Source organism: Ctenocephalides felis, unplaced genomic scaffold, assembly GCF_003426905.1.
Source record: "Ctenocephalides felis isolate EL2017-DRISC unplaced genomic scaffold, ASM342690v1 CF-g0.4_SCAFFOLD_00845, whole genome shotgun sequence".
Lineage (NCBI taxonomy): Eukaryota > Metazoa > Arthropoda > Insecta > Siphonaptera > Pulicidae > Ctenocephalides > Ctenocephalides felis.
In genome coordinates this window covers 41,657,166-41,676,797 of record NW_020536999.1, presented here as the reverse complement: position 1 = coordinate 41,676,797, position 19,632 = coordinate 41,657,166, and the positions used below count along the sequence as shown (strand labels likewise).

The window sequence follows — 19,632 nt, the reverse complement described above, 5'->3', positions numbered from 1 at the left end:
TTGGGCGCGGTGAATATTCTAAAAATACTCCAGAGATTGGTATTACAGATGGATAATGTAATCATGCATTATTCATCGGTCTGGCATCGAACTATTATCGGAAGCAAATGCCTTTAAAGCGCTCATCCGAACTGATATACGAAAATTCACTTAAAATTTGTTATTGCGCAAATAAATTTGATCTTGTTGTTTGCGAATTCAATCAAATATGCAAGGAAATTTCAGTTTGTTTTAACTTTAACGGTCTGTTTACAGTAGTGTTGATATTATTGCAACGCTATTTTTACTCTTAATTGATTTTCGGCATGAATTTATCTATACAGAATTGAGAAGGAGATTTCCGATGCCTTGAATATAAATATATTTATTTGGAACATGTCTATCAAACAAATTTTTGAAAAATAAAGATTATTCAAATCTGTAAGAGTACAAAGATTTTTACGTTATAAATCATATCCAGATAAATTGCATAAATAGTACAAAATAGTTTATGGTATGCTCCATGAAATTGATCTCAGAACATCATCTTTTTTATTATCGCTTTTAATAATTGCATCCCCACATGAAATTACCAATACAAGATTGAATAAAACATTCAATTGACAATATTAATATATAAATATAAACGCAATAAATAATAAATTTTATTTTGCTTCTAAATTAATTTTTAAAATAGTGGAAATTATATAATTTCTGGATTCTACTGTTTTTTTTTATATGTGGGAATGTAAGGAGCTTAGTTTGAATAAAATTTATACACCTTCAAATATTAGAATCGTAGTATCTGAAAAAATAAGGAATACTTACTGCAAATGCAATAATATTTCAGATACTCAACTAGCGCTATATATACTATTTCTTATTCCTGGATTATTCTAGGATTTGTTTTTTCTCCATAATAAAAATTATACAGTTTTTCAAAAATTTATAAATAGTTTTAAATTTTGATTAATATTAATTTAGTTGGCTGAAGATTTTTTTCATTTTTAGCTGCATGTTTGAATACTATATAAATATATCAGAACAGCAGTTTGTTCAAATAGATTTAAATATATTTATTGTGGACCAGGTGGCAGATTATAGTCTGTCTTAAAAGAACTTTGCAGAGTTTTATTTACATTAACCAAATTCCTCTTATCACAATAATTACTTTTTTGGTTTATTTTCAAAAGTTCAAAAGTTTTAGTTCATTGTCCTTTAAAAAGTTTTCTTCAATGTGCAATTGGTAAAAACTTATAATAAATTTATGCCAAATTCATATCAATATTAAGAAAACTAGTTGTCTATAAATGAAGTGAGTAATAATAAATTAAATTTAATATGGTCACCAAACCTTTTGAACCATTTGTATATATCCTTCGTTTAGTATGTCAACCTTTATTGATTTTCATATCAGTATCAGCTAACAATAATGCGTTCATTATTCAGTATCTATCTTAAAACATGGATTTTTCGCGATTATGTTGTTCAGTGGAACTATATGCTTTTATGTTATAAAGAACATGATTTTTTTAAATATTACCTTTAACTGAAACAAATTAATAATTTGTTCGATTCTTTGCTTCTATGTAAACCAAAGATTTTATTGTTGCGTTTTGATATATTTCAAATTTTATTAAATGTTTTATTTATATTATTTCATGTTGCTGATTATATTTCCTTTCGTCTGCTCAATAAAACATTATAGCTTCTCATAAAATTTTACATCGTAAAACGTAAAGAAACTATTGGAATAATATTTGAGCACTTTATAGTAATTGAATAAATACTACTTATACAAGACGGTTATTATAAATTATAAAAGACTGTTTAATAAAAGTGAAGTAGTAAAGATTTGTAGAATCATAATGTGTTGTGAAAACACAATCACATTGTTATAAATTATGCAACTTTTTTATGAAACTTCAAGAATGTATCTATTTTGGCTATTATTCATCTATCAATACATCATTTATTACCATAATAATCAATCTTTAACATAATGAAACACATTTAATAGATTTTGCATAAATTATCTTGCTTTCCTAGTTATCTAAACTTTAAACTAACATTTAATGATTCCACGAATAATATTTGCTGAACGTTGCACGGATTCAGCGATTACATTCGAGTTTATATTTATATAGGTATTTGTTTCCACAGCTTTTATTTATTTACTATTTCTGAAATACAATGTGCAAAATAACAAGAATCATTCGCCAAAACTAATTGTAAGTACGCAGTTTAGATTTCAATATTGGATTTTGTTATCTTCAGAATAAACTATAATAGTTCACCATTTCTTATTCATAAAATGTATAATAATTCTAGCTACACTACTAGTGTAAATATTACTATAATGAATAATTATTATAGTTTCTACATATCGTTAATAACTCAGATGCAGGAATTAATGTTATGTAATATAATTAGACCACAATTTAATTATACATATGGACTTATCCATTTTCATATTATATATGTATATAATCAGGCCCTCTTTAAAGCTTGAATAAATGCCCAAAATACATTACGTTTTCATATATATATTGGATAGGGCGGGGCATAAAGGTCCAATTTGACTTTGAGCAATTATATTATGAAACCAGAGCAATAAACACAACAAATAACATATATCAAACAAACAACTATCTGATTATGTTCAAATCATTTATCATTTATTTATTTACCCCAGCTAATTCATCATTTTAGAAATGTGCTTTTTTTACTGTTTATCAAAAATTTGTTATATGGTCCTTTTTACCTCATAGGCGGGGTAAAATGGGATGGCCATGGGGCAAATTGGTCCAACGTCTTATTTTTGCTTTTAAAGAATTTCACAAAATAATAGCTACATTACTTAACCGATGCAAAATATAAATTTCATGGTGATAACACTGTGTATAACCTTGATCTATCATTTTGTCAGAAACATTAATCAGCAGAGTTGGAATAACTATTTATTTAATTTATCTTTTGTAAATTTGTTGTGGTAAAGGTTCAGTTGGATCTTTTTACCAGGGTGTAGAAAAGCTTTTATGGAAATTATAAAAAAACTGATATTAAATTAAAATTAGCAATACATGATTTTTTTATACCTTTATTTATTATTTTTGTCAATCAAGACTTAAAAAGTCTTATAAAACAAAACTGCTTGCTTAGGTAATAAAAAGAACAATCAAATAAAGTGAACAATATACATAATAAGTAATAATAATTAAGAAACTAAAGTAAATAAAAATATAAATTAAACAAAAGCAAAATTAAATTAAATTGAATAATATACTCAAAAATTATATTAAGTTCTCGTGAACTAAGCAACAGTTTTCAAAACCAAAAAAATTAACGACGAAAGAAAATATTTTGTTATAGATTTTAAAACATTACCAATTATCTCCCGATAAAAACGTCGTAAGATTTAAGGTAATGGCTGGTTATATATATTTTCCCTTCTACTTTCCAATATTTTTATTAAAAATCTCGGTTGTGGACCTTTAAGCTCCGCTTTACCCTATATCTATATGATCAGCTTTTTAAAGAAGTTAGCCAATGTGGCTTTCTTACATTCTTTTCTTACGTTAAATTTCTTACGTTAACTATTATAATTCGAATGTCATAATTTTTACACATATAATGAGGTAAATCATAGTGTGTATTGATATAGTAATAGTAAAAGTAAATTTATAGTAATATAAATGGTAATTATATATGACTTCATTCATTCATGTTCAGTGGAATTTCATCGATTTATATACAAATGGTAGGCTACATGGTAGTCACATCGATCTTGGTGTCTGTAGTTAAGAAATCGTTTCAACAATTAGATCAAGAAGCTCAAAAAAACGCTTTGAATTAGTTTTTTAATTGCTAAAAATTTACAATTCTAAAATAATTTCAAAATATTACACAATAAATATGAAAATAATTGAAACATTTTGTACATTTTTTCCTATAAAATATACAAATGCACGTGCATAATTTCACATGTGTTTGAGAACATAACACATAAACATAAATCTTGTCCTAATAAGGATTCATATCCGATAACTTAAGTGTAAAACAAAACCAAAGAGCTCCTACAAAAGCTCGTATTGTGGAACATTGTAGATACAAGTACGCGTACGCTCTACAAATTGAAGTACATAATAATGATATAAAGACTAACATAAAGGAATAACCCAGCAATGTTCTTCCTATTGCGCAATTTGAATATTGGAAAATCAGATCGTAATCTCTTGTTTTCGCATCACAAGATTCTTGTTTACCTCTGTTGTTATTATATTTTATGTATGTGCTTTATTTTGCCGTGTACACATTTGTTGATAATATCTCTGCATTTATACAACTGAATGTGACATTTTGTGCGGATAGTAATCAATGACGGAAAATTGAATTTTACATCTTGTGACAGTCATTTTGATGGCAATAAAACTTGTTACTTTACATAAATGACTATACAACAGTTTTAAGACTTTTGAGCTAATAAAAGTCTTAAAAATTTTATGGATTTTGTTTACTAATGGTTATTAGTCATAAATAATTGACTTAAATTTATAATTTAAGAAGAAGAATGCATTTTTCATTTCTAATAATTAATTTACAATAATTTTTAAAATTATATGACTGTCTCAAATTAGATATTATTGAGGACATTACGAAGAATTATCTAGTTAAAATTACGAAGAAAAATCTAGAGAAAAATAAATTTATAAAAAAGTTATGCACAAATAACTATTTGTCTTAAATTATTCACTAAAAAAGTTTTATTAGTGACTTGGAAAAGAAGACCGCATTCATGGGCAATCGTAATTGTTTTCCATCTTACCAATAATCATTTTTTTATAATTCATAGTTATCTATCATTATTAATAATCTTTTAATAGTAAGAGTATATTGAAAATATTAATAATTAATAGAATTAGTACAAATTACAGGCGCAAATTTTATATGTGAATGCGATAGAATAAATAACGTAGAACACTTTAAAATTATTTTTTTTCATTTTATATACAATTTATTGTATTTTTTTGTATTTTTGTATTTTTTTTGCTCATATTAATTTTGTAAATAAGACATTAAAGTCTTGATTAACAAAAATAAATTGTAACAAAAAAAAATTAAAATTATGTACTTTATATTATTATACTGAATTTATGCTCTATACAAGAATAACTATAAAATAGGTTTCAATGCTCTGTGCTAGTATTTATTTACTAATGCTATACATGAATATTTATTAATTATTCAACTATGAAAGACTTCCCACAAATTCTCGGAAAATTATTCTCATTTAATTTTTCATTATTCTATTTTGTCATTGGTCACAAAATCTATAATTATTCAGTACAGTTTCTCGGAAATTTCACTCAGAAGCTTTCACTCATCGGAAATTGAATTTTGATATTTTTTGTTATACAGTATCGAATACATGATTCTAGCTTTCGAAGGTAAATTAGTTTTGAATTATTAATTTTAAATGTGAAACATTAGAATATTAAACTAAGGATTGGTAATATATAATTAGTTAAATAAAGAATACTATTGAAATTATTGAAGTTACTTAGGAAACTTATTGAAGAAATATAGGCTATGTTATATCAATATGCTATTTAATAGAAGAGAAAACAATCCTTACTTACAGTTTTTTTAGTTAAAAGATTATCAAAATATATTTGTTAATTAATTTTTTATCATAATATAAATTATTTATATGATTGATTTCTAATTTTTAATTTTATTTTTATTTATTTTTGCTTTATATAATCCATTAATTTCGTAGTTTATCCTATTAGTAACTTACCAGGCCGAACTGATCTTGTTGATTGTTGCCATATCAAATAAATGTACTTTATTGACTGTCTAATGTAAAATAGGTGGAAAATTTATTCTAACGATACACTATTTAAGAGACTTACTTAATTCATTAATGCTGATATGATCTTACAATCACAGACATAACTAGTTTTTTTTATAATTTTCTTAACCAAGATAGTTGTCATATCAAAGAATTATACTTTCGATCCGTAAGACGTGCATTTCACGGCATAAGATCAAAATTATTTCAAGATCCTTGTATAATTCATTAGTTCGGCGTTCAAGTAATCCTTTAAGAAACCTACTCACAGACATGCAGTCTTTTTCTTTTAATAATTTTCCAATGGGAACATATCATGTTGTATATGTATATAAATATGAGGTTCAAGAAGCGTATCGAAATGAACACATATATAACACAATCGCTCTCGTGCTTATATTGAACGTCGAAAGCAACAGGTGGTCGTATTGAATTGAAAATCAGTGATTGGGGCATAAAATCTTCTTGTGACTTGCACAATAATATCAAACCGAATGGCAGTCATTAAGACATCCATACACAAAGCTCATTAAGTAGCATCTATTTTCATTTCGAAATCAACAACGATTGTGAAATGAGAAAAAATATCTAACGAGCTACATTTGATTTTCAAGAAATTTTTGGTATATAATTTATAATTAAGATATGAAAACTACATTTGCAAGAAGTTTTTGGTGGAAATTGTATGAGTATATGGCATGATTGATTTTTTTACTTTTCTTAATTTATATAGTATATGTCAAATGAAATAAAGAGATCTCTAGTATTAATTTATAACGAAATTTTTATTTTGTGTAGTGAATTCCATTTTGTGGTTATAACTGTTATTAGTATTGAACTTTTTGATTTCTGTAGAAATTGATTTTTGTGAAAGCTATGATTAATTTTGTAAGCGTATGCACACAGTAAAAGCTTCTGTGAATAAGTGAATATACTGTAAAAGCAAATAATGATAATATTCATAAAAGAGTTGTACATTTTATACTATTTTTTATATCATATACTCAGTGCTCAGTGGTGTTGTCGAGCCGGAACTCGCCAGAATTTAACTAATTTTTGAAAATGTTTCTATTGTAATAACCATACATATATATGCACAAAATGATTATGTAATGATTTTTATTTCCTTTTGGAAGGGAACATGAGAACCGGTTTTTTCAAATTTAGCTTTCCGGTAAAAAAATGCACAACACCACTGCATATACTATCTTTATTATATCATATACTATCCAATTTTCTTTCTAACTGACTTCTTTATTCATCTTTTACTTCTAATCGTGATTCTTCTTTTAACTTTTGATTCTATTCTTCACTTCTTCATTCTTCTTTCTCTCTTTTCTACTCCTTCTTATCTGTTAAATTCTTTATTTCTTCATTCTTTTTTATCTTCGCGTGCTCTAATATTTTTGTCTTCTTACTTCTAATTTAACTCGTCGAATCGTATTCTCAAATTGAAATTTTATGTTAATGCTAGGACTCGAACCGAGTATCCTTAGCGTGTAAGACAGTACTACTGCCTGAACTAAGCCCGCCCCTTTATATGTTCTCGAATTAACCCTTCCCACTCGCGAATTCCAGAATTTATATGTATTCGGAGCGGCGGCATTCGGAGCGGCAGTCGAAAGGGTTAAAATGAATTCTAAAAAAATTACAATTGATAAATAGAAATTCTAAGAACTGACTACAAATTTTGCCAGGAAAATAATTGGTATATTGAGTAAAATCATTATTGCAGAAAGTTTCAAGATTTTAATGCCCCTAACATAAAATAAGAATAATTTAAATGAGTGACCATGTGCACTTCGAGTAAACTAAACCAACAAGCTAGAGCTAGTCAAACAAGGCAACCTGCAATGCATCAAACGTGTCCAAAGACTTAAACCAAAAACATTTCTTCTAGTCAAAAATTATCAGTGAACTATGTGAATTTTACCTGTGTAAATTTGGTAAATGTGAGTGAAATAAATACCATCAAAGATTTAAACAAATGTTGAGTATGGCGGGCTACGGGTCAAGCGCCAGGGACGGCTTGCGTTTGCGTCTCAGTGACCCTAGTCCCGGCGCTGGTCTTAGCGCTGCTTTGGGAACTCTGCAGAACGAATTGCCGGAGCAAGGGCCTGCTGCAGGGTCCGATAGCGACGATGACAGTTTGCCAAATAGGAACTCATTGTCATCTGTTATGCCGGTGAGATATATTATATACAGATAGTTCATTGATAGAGAAATCGTGGACAGAAAACTTAGAGAGGATAATAATGAAACAAAAAATGAATCCGGCAATTGATTGCGAGCTTTCTTGCTTATGTAATCATTTATCACAGTTTACACATATAAATGAAATATTTATTTATGTTGAATTTTTTTTATTCAATTTTAATTCTTAAATTTTGAACCTTGTATTAACCTGTTAACGGAGCGTGTTTTGTCTTTAGAATTTCATATTTTTATATTTCTGTTGATACAAATAAAATTAAAAACTATGAAATATATATTTTATAATAATATTTTTGAAGTACAAAAGAAAGCGCAAAACAAGTATAATTTTAATAGTCGATCCAAATTATACGCCTCGTTCGTACGTAATTTTCGAGGACGCATTTTTGCCCGTTTAACAGGTTAATGGACCAATTCTGCCGCATAACAGGCCAATGTTATGGCAAGGCTATGTTATGAAGAACTTTCCATACTAAATTTGACAAAAACCATGTGGTTCTTATGCAGTCAGGTGTATTTCTCAAGTTATCAGATAGAAAAACTAACCTAGAAATCGCACAAATGTCAAAAAAAGATCTTAGATAACAGGGTTTTTCAGACCCAACTTCATAACATACAAGTGACGTTGCAGTTTAAGTGTAATACGCCTGAATTCACAGCAAATACATGACATTCTAACAGTATTCAGTATGATTCAGTAGCATAATATACGGAAGCTGGAGCGTAACATGGCCTTGCCATAACATTGGTCTGTTTTCCGGCAGAATCGACCCATAAATAATAAGTTTACGAATTTATTTTTTTAAATTCTACCTTTAATATACACTTGCCATATAATTCATATAAGTCCAATATGTATATGTCCAGTACTATTCATAGCAAAACATCTTTAATCAGATTATGTGTAAAATGCCTAATTTTACAGCAAATACATGACACTTTGACAGTATTCAGTATGATTCAGTAGCATAAAATACGGAAGCTGGAGCGTAACATAGCCTTGCCATAACATTGGTCTGTTTTCCGGCAGAATCGACCCATAAGTAATAAGTTTACAAATTTATTTTTTTAAATTCTACCTTTAATATACACTTGCCATATAATTCATATAAGTCCAATATGTATATGCCTAGTACCAGTTACCAGAACATCTTTAATCAGAACTTTTAACTACATATTGTGAACACTTCACTACATATCATATATAACTTCAGGCATAAAGCTGACATATTATTTTTTTTAATAATTATCGATCAACCAAATACATGTACTATTGTTACCTTGTTGTTTTATCTATCATTTATTATTTAGCATTTAGTCATTTTCTAGAAATTCTTGCTATAAATGCAACAATACCTCTAATTCTATATAAGATTCTTTTTTAAACAATTCTCTCTTTTCATATCAGCCAATTCTGCTTTCTCAAACCTAGCCTTATAAAATTATTTTGCTAGTTCATTGATATTGGTATTGGAAAGTATATAGCTATTACAATATTTAAAAATATTAAATCTAAATATATTTATTCATATACATAATAAGTTTTTGCTGTTGCTGAGTAACTATTATTAGAATCTAAAATCTTAATATATATGAATAAAGTATATAATATCTACGTATTGTTAAGAAGTTATTTTAATTAATGTTAATTAATACGTCGGAACTATGAATTATCGTCCATATTGAATGGAAAACTTTCTATATGAAGGCTATCACATTTTTTCCTATCAATTCTGTAAGCTTTTATCCCAATGGATCCGCCTGCATATGCAGTTGCCATGACCTACTTAGCGTGTTCCAATCCTGGAACACATTTTCAAATATCTCTCTTCAAGCTGTTGCATATTCTATCTCTCAATATATAATAAAATGGTTATTACCTAATTGCTTTGTATAAAACGAATTCAGTTTATCTTTTACAAGGCCAATGTATTAGTTTGACAAAATTTACATATGGTACATTGTTATAAAATAAATTTATTATAAATAAACAAATCTTGTTATGAATAAATCGTCAAAAAACAATTCTTCCTTATATAATATCCCATAGAGCCTCTAGGCATGAATACTAAATTTAATTTTTAGATTTATTTCAAAATATTTTTATTAATCTTCTTATTTGAACCACTATCATCCAAAAAACAACTCTACCTTATGCTATATCACCTAAATTCATTTTTTAGATTTACTTTAAAGCAATTTCATTTATTTTCTTATTTGATACTGTTATCATTATCATTGAAATCTTCTTTTTTTCAGGATACGAGGACTCATGTCGTTGTAGAGTTATTTGATACAGAACGCTCCTATGTAGAAGCTTTACAAATTCTAGTTTTGGTAAGTCCTAATTTTATTATTAGATTCTATAAAAACTTGAATATATTTTTTTGAACTAACTGGAAATGTAATTTAAAAGTAAATTAAATTGAAAATATTGTGTTTATGCGTAATGTTAACAAATTACATTTATGTTACCTTACCATTGTCTCTATCATTATTTTATGTAGGTTAGTTATTGAGCAGGTTCTCCGTTCTACGAACTATTTTCCATATCGGAATGATTTAATTTTTCAATTACATTAAGTAATCATAAAAACTTTCATAACGATATTAAAAATTGATAACATCTAAATAATTGATAAGTTATCGACGATCGTTACCTTTCAATAGGAGAATATAAACTGTGTTGGGGTTGGTCTATGATGAATCCATTTAGTTATCAAGAACTATCTAAACAGGTCATCTATGAATTCCACGTAAAACAACTTCGAGGTATTTAATTATCTATCGAAGTAATTAAAGAAATATTGGAAAATATCCATTTATTGGATAAAATGAAAAGTAACTAATTGCTGCTAATTAATTGTACGAATGTGCGACGAAGAGAATATACGATGTTCTTTTATTTTATTTTGTACGGTAAAGTGATTAATTTCTGTATAGACACGCTTATTGAAAACAAATATGAGGAAAACAACATTTTAAAATAATGAGTTTTAATATTATGATAAGGTCCATACGAAGAACAATAAACACTTTATTTAGTTTGTGAAAATATTGTAAATGATTCTCTTTAAACTCCCTAGAAGGAACACTTGAACCTCAATGCGAATAATTTCTCAAAATTATTATTATTTTCATTTCTTTTATCAAAAAGTTAAAATTACAAACACTTCATCAGTTTGTAGTATTTGATATATATTGAACAAAAATGATATGAATAATATATATGTCCGCAATATTGAGAATTCTGGTTACCCAGCGTCAGCACGTGATACTGAAAAAAAAATAAAATAAATCAAAGCACTGGAAAGTTTTATTTCATTTGAAATGTAATTCGAATCTATTTGCTATCGTATACTTTGTCATCTGCTCTTTTTTATTGTGATACTTCATTTGTATTATATCACGTTACCTGCTATGTACAGGTATGCATACGAGGTGTGTTCAAAAAGTACCCGGAATTACTAATAATTAAATTTCGCGGGTCTGGAGTGTCTGATTGTCAAAATTTTTTTTTATTGTGTTGGTATACATGCCCCTAAAGTATGATGAAATTTTCAGCTATATTCACTGTTTGTTTTTTGTCTGTGGTAGTCGCTAAGGTTTGACGTGTTTTTCTGAGCTCGGCGATTTTTACAATGGAAGAATTGAAAAGTCAAAGAATTTGTATTAAATTTTGCGTAAAAAATGAAATAAAGTGTTGCAAAGTGCAAAAATTCACCAGATATGGCTCCGTGTGACTTTTTCCTATTCCCAAAGTTGAAGAGACCCATGAAAGGACGGCGGTTTTCCTCGATTGAAGAAAATCGCTGAGAGTGCTCAAGGACATATCAAAAAGTGAATATCAAGGGTGCTTCGAAAATTGGAAAAAACGCTGGCATAAGTGTATTATATCTGGGGGGGACTACTTTGAAGGGGACCACATTAATGTAGACGAATAAATAAATATTTTTTTGAAAAAACGAAAATTCCGGGTACTTTTTGAACAGACCTCGTATGAATATTGGACGGGAAAAGAAAAAATATATAATTTAAAAATATAAATTAATTATAAATTATGTTATTTAAACATATACGCTCTAACATTATTAATATATTTATTTAATATATTTTGTCAGTTTTCAATTCCATATTATATGAAAACTGCTGGTTAACATAGCCTTGCCTCTAAATAATATTTTAATGAACTTCATTGACTTGGCCATTGAAAAGTGTGTACTATTATATTAATAAATCCTATTCTGTATTTGCATGATTATGTTACAGACTCTGTATTATTGAAAATATACAAAAATATAATTTTACCGCTTACTAATAATTTTTCACATTTATATCATTTTTTTGAAAATTAATTTTTATCTAATAACATTTTTTCTAATTAATCATGAAATATTATAAATCAACTGATCATCTTTCTTACTAAATAAAATCTGAATCCTATCTCCTATATTATCAACAAATTTTTATTGATGTAACATCTGATCGTTACACATTTTTACAACTGTCGGTGCCATTAATTCTTTTTTTGGCATACATACGTATTAATATAGGTATTTATAATTGTGTGTAATACGTTTAAAATTTTACTAATGTAAATACATCTATAGAATGAACTAACGCGCCGATGTGTCTGGAACAATCAAAAATAGACATTACATGATCATGTGATCAGTTTTTTTCTTTGAAGCAGGAAGCTGATAGGCCTACGTCCCATAGTTCTAGTTTCATCTATACGCTTTAATAATGAAACAAAAATTTACTATCTGAATTTTCATAATAACTGATAATACTTCTACAATGTATAAATGAGAACAATTTGTTTTAGAATCGTAAAGTAGAAAATGGTTAAGCCAAGTACATAATTTGTCCAAATATTGGATAATCCTATATCACGTTTCATGTTGTAAAAACACTCATAAAATGCGATGTACAACGCTTATTAAAAAAAGTTGTCAAAGCATAATTGTTATCCTTGTTTGTGGCAAGATTGAAATTGGCAAATCCTATTTGTAGGAACGTAAATAATTTAATTAAATTTCATTCACGTTGATATGACATAATATAAGGTGAAAAATGTGTCATTACAAGCGACTATGAAAACGTTAATGGAATGATGTTAAACATTGTCTGATAACATACGTGTAATTTGGGTCATCTCCTAGTTTTTGGAAAAAGTCGTTCATCCGGCGCCATCGTAAATATACTGCTCGTTTAGAGAGGTACTTTGGGATTTTTGCCCCAATCTATTGATTTTTATATTAATTTATAGTGTACTTACGATCATCAGTATGTACATAGTACATCTTTGTATATGATATGATTTAAAACGACTTCCAAGATCATCTAAAAATCATTTTCAAAATTTTGTCAATAAAAAGGTGATCGATCGTTCAGAGATACAATTTATCATTTTATGTATGAAATATGTTTTTATTTATTTATAGAATATTTCTTTATATATAAAGAATGAAAATGTATTGTTTTTATTTCAGAAATACCTTCATCCTCTGCAAAGTCCGGAGCACGCCGGACTTGTGGATTCTTCTCTAGTTGATGAAATATTTTATATGGTTCCTGCTATTCTAGCAGTTCATGAAAAATTCTTAGAAGAACTTCGGAAAAGATTAGAAGTCTGGGATGCAAAGCAAAAAGTTGGCGATGTATTTCTGGACGCCGTAAGTAAAAGTAACATTAAGTTTCATGGCTTCAAATTATGAAAAAATTAAATTTGGGAATTAAATCAAATTTTTACAACTGTCTGTGCAATAAATTCTTTTTATGGTTTTAAACTCTATAGTGATAGATTATGATTTAAAATCTGTATTTTGATTATGCATATACTTTACTCATAGCTTCATCAATTAATTAAATAGTCCGAATAAAAATATGTTGTATTTACGCAATTTCTTATTAAAATCAAGACAAATTTGCAATATTATATAATTTGAATTACAATAAACGCTGAATGAAATTTATCAAAGATTTAAATTTTAGAAAAAAATGAAATAGAATTAATGTTAATAAAAGTATGACGTGATGTTTTGGAATAATAGAGATAAAAATATTGATAAATATAATTTTTACAAAACAAAATTTTGTTCCAGGACATTTGCTCGTTTCAATTTTGAAAACAGAGACACAGTCTGTTGAAATCAATAATTTATGTAATATTATCTGAGGTGTATGATCTTATTTCATAATATAATCTGAACAGAAGTAAGAGAACACGTGTCTATAAATCAAAATCTCGAATTGTAAATATTTGTCTACATATATTTCATTGAATATATGAATGGCTACTCATACATCAATGACATTCTTTTGAAAAAAAATGCGTGAAATATATAGTGATATTGAGCTTAATAATTAAAATTAGTGCATTTTAGAAAATAATCTGAATTTATTTAAAAAAATTTAACTAAACAGCTACGAAAATATATTTGATTTATGGCGATATTTTGTCAACATATATTTTCTCTTTAATATTATTATCTATCTATTTTAATATTTTTGTTATATAGTTTAGTAACCCATCTGTGATGGAAACTTACACGGGTTTCATAAATAATTGGAAAAAGGCAAAAGAAGCAATCAAAACTACATCTGCTGCGAGGCCAGCTTTTGCTAGATTTTTAGAGGCAATGGCGAGAGAAAATAAAGGGAAACTTGCATTAGATAACTTACTCATAAAACCTGTGCAAAAATTTCCAAGGTAATGAATTATATATATATATATATATATATATATATATTACAAATTATATAAATTATAATTTCACAGGTACGAGCTTTTACTTCAAAGATTGATAAAGCACACAGACACCGAGCACCCGGATCATAAGCTCTTGTTGGAAGCTCAAAGACAAGTTCATGACTTATTAGTGAAAATTAACTGCACTGAAAGAGAAACTTTGGAGTATGAACAACAGCAAAATACTTTGAGAGAAATAGAAAATTTAGTGGAAGGTTTAGATAATTTGGTAGCCCCGGAAAGAACATATATTAGGTATATATCCAACCACACGTTTATCATATGCACATGCATAATATAACTTATACATATAATGTATGTATAAGCTTTTATCAGAGAGAAGTTTTGGAAACTTCAGTTTTATGTTTTCTATAAAATTAGGTAATTTCAAAAACTGCTGCATCTTTATTGTTTCGTAATCAATTACAAGAAGATTTAATACTAAAATATTATTTTATTCAATATCGTATTTTTCCAATTTCACACAGAACGTGACATCTGTATAACTTGTCTTAATAAAGAGCTTTATTATATGCACATCATTATTATGATGTAAGATATTAAGTTGCATAAAAGCGCTTCATTCTTTCTCTGAGATCGATTTTCCATTGAATAAAATTTCACTATATCTGAAGAGGTTTTGCACACAACTTGTTATTGGAAAATCGGAACGTTTTTTCTGCAAATACGATAATTAAAAGTTGAACCTCATTTTATCAACCAAACATCATTTTATCTATAAAACTTTTAATTGTGAAATCTCACGCAATTAAAAGTTGGATTAATCGGATGGTTGTGAAACCCATAATTATTTTTTTAATTAAAAAATAAATATGTTAAGCATAATAATTAAAAAATAACAATATCCTGTATTTTAATGATGATTTTCATAAGGTAATGAAATGATAAAATAGGGTTTAGGCAAATATTTAGATGTTATATGTATTTGTCAGAAATTATTTTTGTTACAAATTTTTGATTATCTATTTATTTTAATATTTCATTGACAAATCAACATTTTTAGGTATTTAATAATTAATTGTTTTTAATAATTACTTTTTTAGGCACGATTTAGTAAGCATGCACGCTGGACAAGGAGCAAGAAAAGAACGTGCATTGTTCTTATTTTCAGATTTATTGATTATTACAAGCATTAAAAGGCGCAGTGGTACGATACGAAAACCTACCACGTAAGAAAAATTAAATAATTATTCTAATTTTTATTATAATTATCAAAGAAATTTTAAATGAAATTATTTAACAAATAAATATATTTGTAATCTTTTTCAGCGCATGTCCAGGAAGCATAGCGAGTACATTGGATGCAAATAAATACAAATTACTTCTGAAAATTCCTTTGGATGATTTAGAGATAATGAAAGGTTTGCGGCAATTATATATTAATAATACATATTATGTTTATTAATATTACTTATAATGACCACAGAAGTAGTTCATAAAATAATTTTTAATTATTAAGCGAATTAACCTAACACAAAATCCTTATAATCAGGGCCGGTCCTAGGGTCCTCAGCGCCAGATGTTAAGAAATTATGTATTTCTTGAATGATATTGTAAAAACTATATTATAAACATCATTTCAAAATCTAGTTTTGGCGCCCCCTAAGGCGTGCGCTCGCATTTTTCATATGCGTTTCATTCAAGTTAAGACCGTTACTGCTTATAGTATTTTTGAACTCGAATCCATTTTTCAAATATAAACATGAAAGTTCTATATATCTGTTTTAAATATTCTGGTAGAAATAAATGCTTATAGCAATAAGTTTTATCATTAAAAATGATTTAGAGGAAGTAAATGTAAGCTATAAAATTAATGCATCGGTTAAGTTATAATCACAATATACTGGTTTACAATTAATGTTTAACAATAATGAGCAAATTTACAAATATTTCTTTTATTACATATATTTTTATAGTCAAAGATGAGAGTGTAAGACGTGCAATTCGCGAAATGGAGTCCTTAAGTTCGGATTTGAGAGCTATACAACGAATTGGCGAATTGGCAAGTTCTCTCAGGTGCCCCCATTCAGCCTTAGATGATGTTGTTCGCGAAATGCAAGCTTCATTATCGAGACAATTAGCAGACAGACAAGCTGGTGATACCCAGCTTTCTTACTTGGAGATGACCATCAATATGCCGTTAGTAGATAGAAATATTTTTTTTTATTTTGGTTTTTATGACATTATGGTAACTATTATGGATATTTATAGAAATGGTATAGAGAATATATCGGTCGTATTTTCGAAACCGGAGAAACGATCAGGGTGGGAAGAAGCTTTCAATGAAGCGAAACAAAAATTGTGTAAGTAATCAATACATTATATTATATTTTATATATATATATATATATATATATATATATATATTCTAGGTATTTTTTTATTCCATTAAAAATATTAAAAATATACACGTATTTTAATTTTATTATTATTTTTTGAGTTTTAAAATATTAATTTCGTTTTTTTTTAATTTATTCATTAGCAAGCCGCAATCAACAATAACAAATATTATTTTAGGTGGCTCTACAAATACTATATAATTCTCATCTACTGCCATTTATCACGGTGATTTAACATATTTCACGTGTTTCTAGCTCTATTAGCCGATAGAAGGCCGACTCCAGAATTTGTAACACCAGTTCCTATAAGAAAGACACGAGCCGGACTCCAGTTTACATGTGCGGCACCAACTTTAGGATTCTCTTCGGGACCACATGGAGAAAACGACGTTTGGGTGTGCAATAGTGACGGTTACGTGGGACAGGTGAGAATTTTATAATATCACTTTTATATATATTCTATTTTATATGAAGCATAACAAGTTGAGGAGCTGCTTACCTAGAAGCACCAGACCCTATCTTCTATTTTATATTATAATGCTTTATATCGGATGGCGTTTTACTCTTAAATAAATAACCTACCTAAAATTATAAGATGCGCAAAATATTTACGAGTAGATTATCTAACTCAGACTATTCTAAATTTGATAATAATCAACAAATTAATTGGTTTATTATTGTATTAGGTGTGTGTTTTAAGCCTTCATCCTGAACCGACTGTGGCAAGCTGCAACGGAGTTTGTAATGCCCGCATTTTATGTGTTGCTTCAGTACCTGCAGCTTCAAGGTATTTTTTATAAATATTGAAAAAAATATATTGAACATATTATTTACCATATTACATATATAAATCTTGGTAGTCTTAAAATTTATTGTGCAACCCTCAAACGCCGCCAGTGAAATATTATATATAACTACTATTCTGAGCTTCTGTATTTTGTGAGGGTTAATATTTAATTTAAGTTAGAGACAAAAAAATTTAATTGTATGTTTTTTGATATGCGCGCAGTTTAAAATAATATTTATTATTATAATTATCAAATTGAATTTTTAACCATATTTACTTTCAACTCATACCAAAAACTTTATTTTCTAGTCAACCAAGCAAAGACCTCGAGTACGATAAACTCAAAACGGATGTTAGTATATCGGTTGAAGACACCGATAAGCTCTCTGGTAATATTCACCTAGATAGTGATAGTTCAAGTGATGATGAAGATTATGTATCGGAGGGTGTCCCAGAACACGAACAAAGTGCTCCGCCAAGTCCGGAACCTAGGAAATCACCGATCATCGTCTCTGAAGAATCTATAGGTGGCGGTGATGGTTTGTTGCCTACAATGTGGCTGGGAACGGAGGACGGATGCATACACGTGTATAACTGTACAGATAATATAAGAACGAAGAAAAATAAGATTAAAATCCAACACGGATCAGCTGTGTATTGTATCATGTAAGTTGGTACTTAAAAGTTCAGTATCATATGAAAGAATTCAATTTAAGAATCATTCTTTTTTTTAATTTAAATTATTATAATCCAATATATTTCAACACTTTTAGTCCAGTCATTTGGTGCAAAAAAAGGCTGTTGCCTGGAAAGTTTCAGAGCGGTCAAATACAGGGAGGCCCGATATGTCTTTGAGGCGCTCGTACGTTAAAACTATAGATTTTACAAAAACAATTGTTAGCAAAAGATATACATAAAAAATTCTAGTTAATTTGTACATTGATACATCCATTGTAGAATGAGCCGGAAAGGAATTATTATTACAAAACTGTTTTTGACGCCATTTTTTTCAATATGGCGGCGCCAACGTTACAAGTCGAAAGCGCACATCGAAATCTACAAGACTATTAATTTTCAAAATTTCCTGAAAACTTTCCAGACAAAACTACCAAATGACTGGAGTATATTTTGTTCAAATCAATCATTTTTAATTTTTATTTATTATTATTACAGATATTTGGATAACAAAGTATTTGTATCGTTTGCAAATGGCGATATTAGTGTTTATACAAGAGATCAAAGTAAGTGAATTTGAGTGTTTATTTTCTACTAATTTGTTGTTTCGACCTCTATTACATTTATTTACCCTAGAACGTTATTGTGCTTTTTAGTGCCGTAATGGTATCTATACTTCCTAGACGTGATTACCATAGTATACAAAGACAAAAAACGGAAAAAAATCATTTGTTAAATTGTAAAATACATTAATAAGTGGCGTCGGAATCGTGTGGGCTGGGTGGGCTTGAGCCCGACGCCTTCCGACGCCACTGCTTTGATATCATCATCATCATATCATACTGTGATATGATCAAAGGTTATTTCAAAAATATACAACTCTGGTTCAGTAACAAATAGCCTTTTTATGTGTTTATAAATTTTTTATAACAAAAGTACCACCACCATTCATTCTTGTATGCATTTACCACTCGGAGGCGTGCAGATACCGTTCTAAGGTTAAATAGCA

General features: G+C 28.1%; 1 protein-coding gene across 1 annotated transcript in view; it reads left to right on the top strand.

Annotated features, from left to right (window-relative positions):
• Nucleotides 1-19,632, top strand: part of LOC113383351 — a 111,876-nt gene that overhangs the window by 72,619 nt on the left and 19,625 nt on the right. Inside the window, exons 5-10 of the mRNA XM_026621624.1 lie at nucleotides 10,307-10,384; nucleotides 13,543-13,725; nucleotides 14,572-14,762; nucleotides 14,832-15,056; nucleotides 15,866-15,991; nucleotides 16,092-16,183. Of these exons, the coding sequence (XP_026477409.1) occupies nucleotides 10,307-10,384; nucleotides 13,543-13,725; nucleotides 14,572-14,762; nucleotides 14,832-15,056; nucleotides 15,866-15,991; nucleotides 16,092-16,183 (895 nt within the window). The remainder of the gene's footprint in view (nucleotides 1-10,306; nucleotides 10,385-13,542; nucleotides 13,726-14,571; nucleotides 14,763-14,831; nucleotides 15,057-15,865; nucleotides 15,992-16,091; nucleotides 16,184-19,632) is intronic.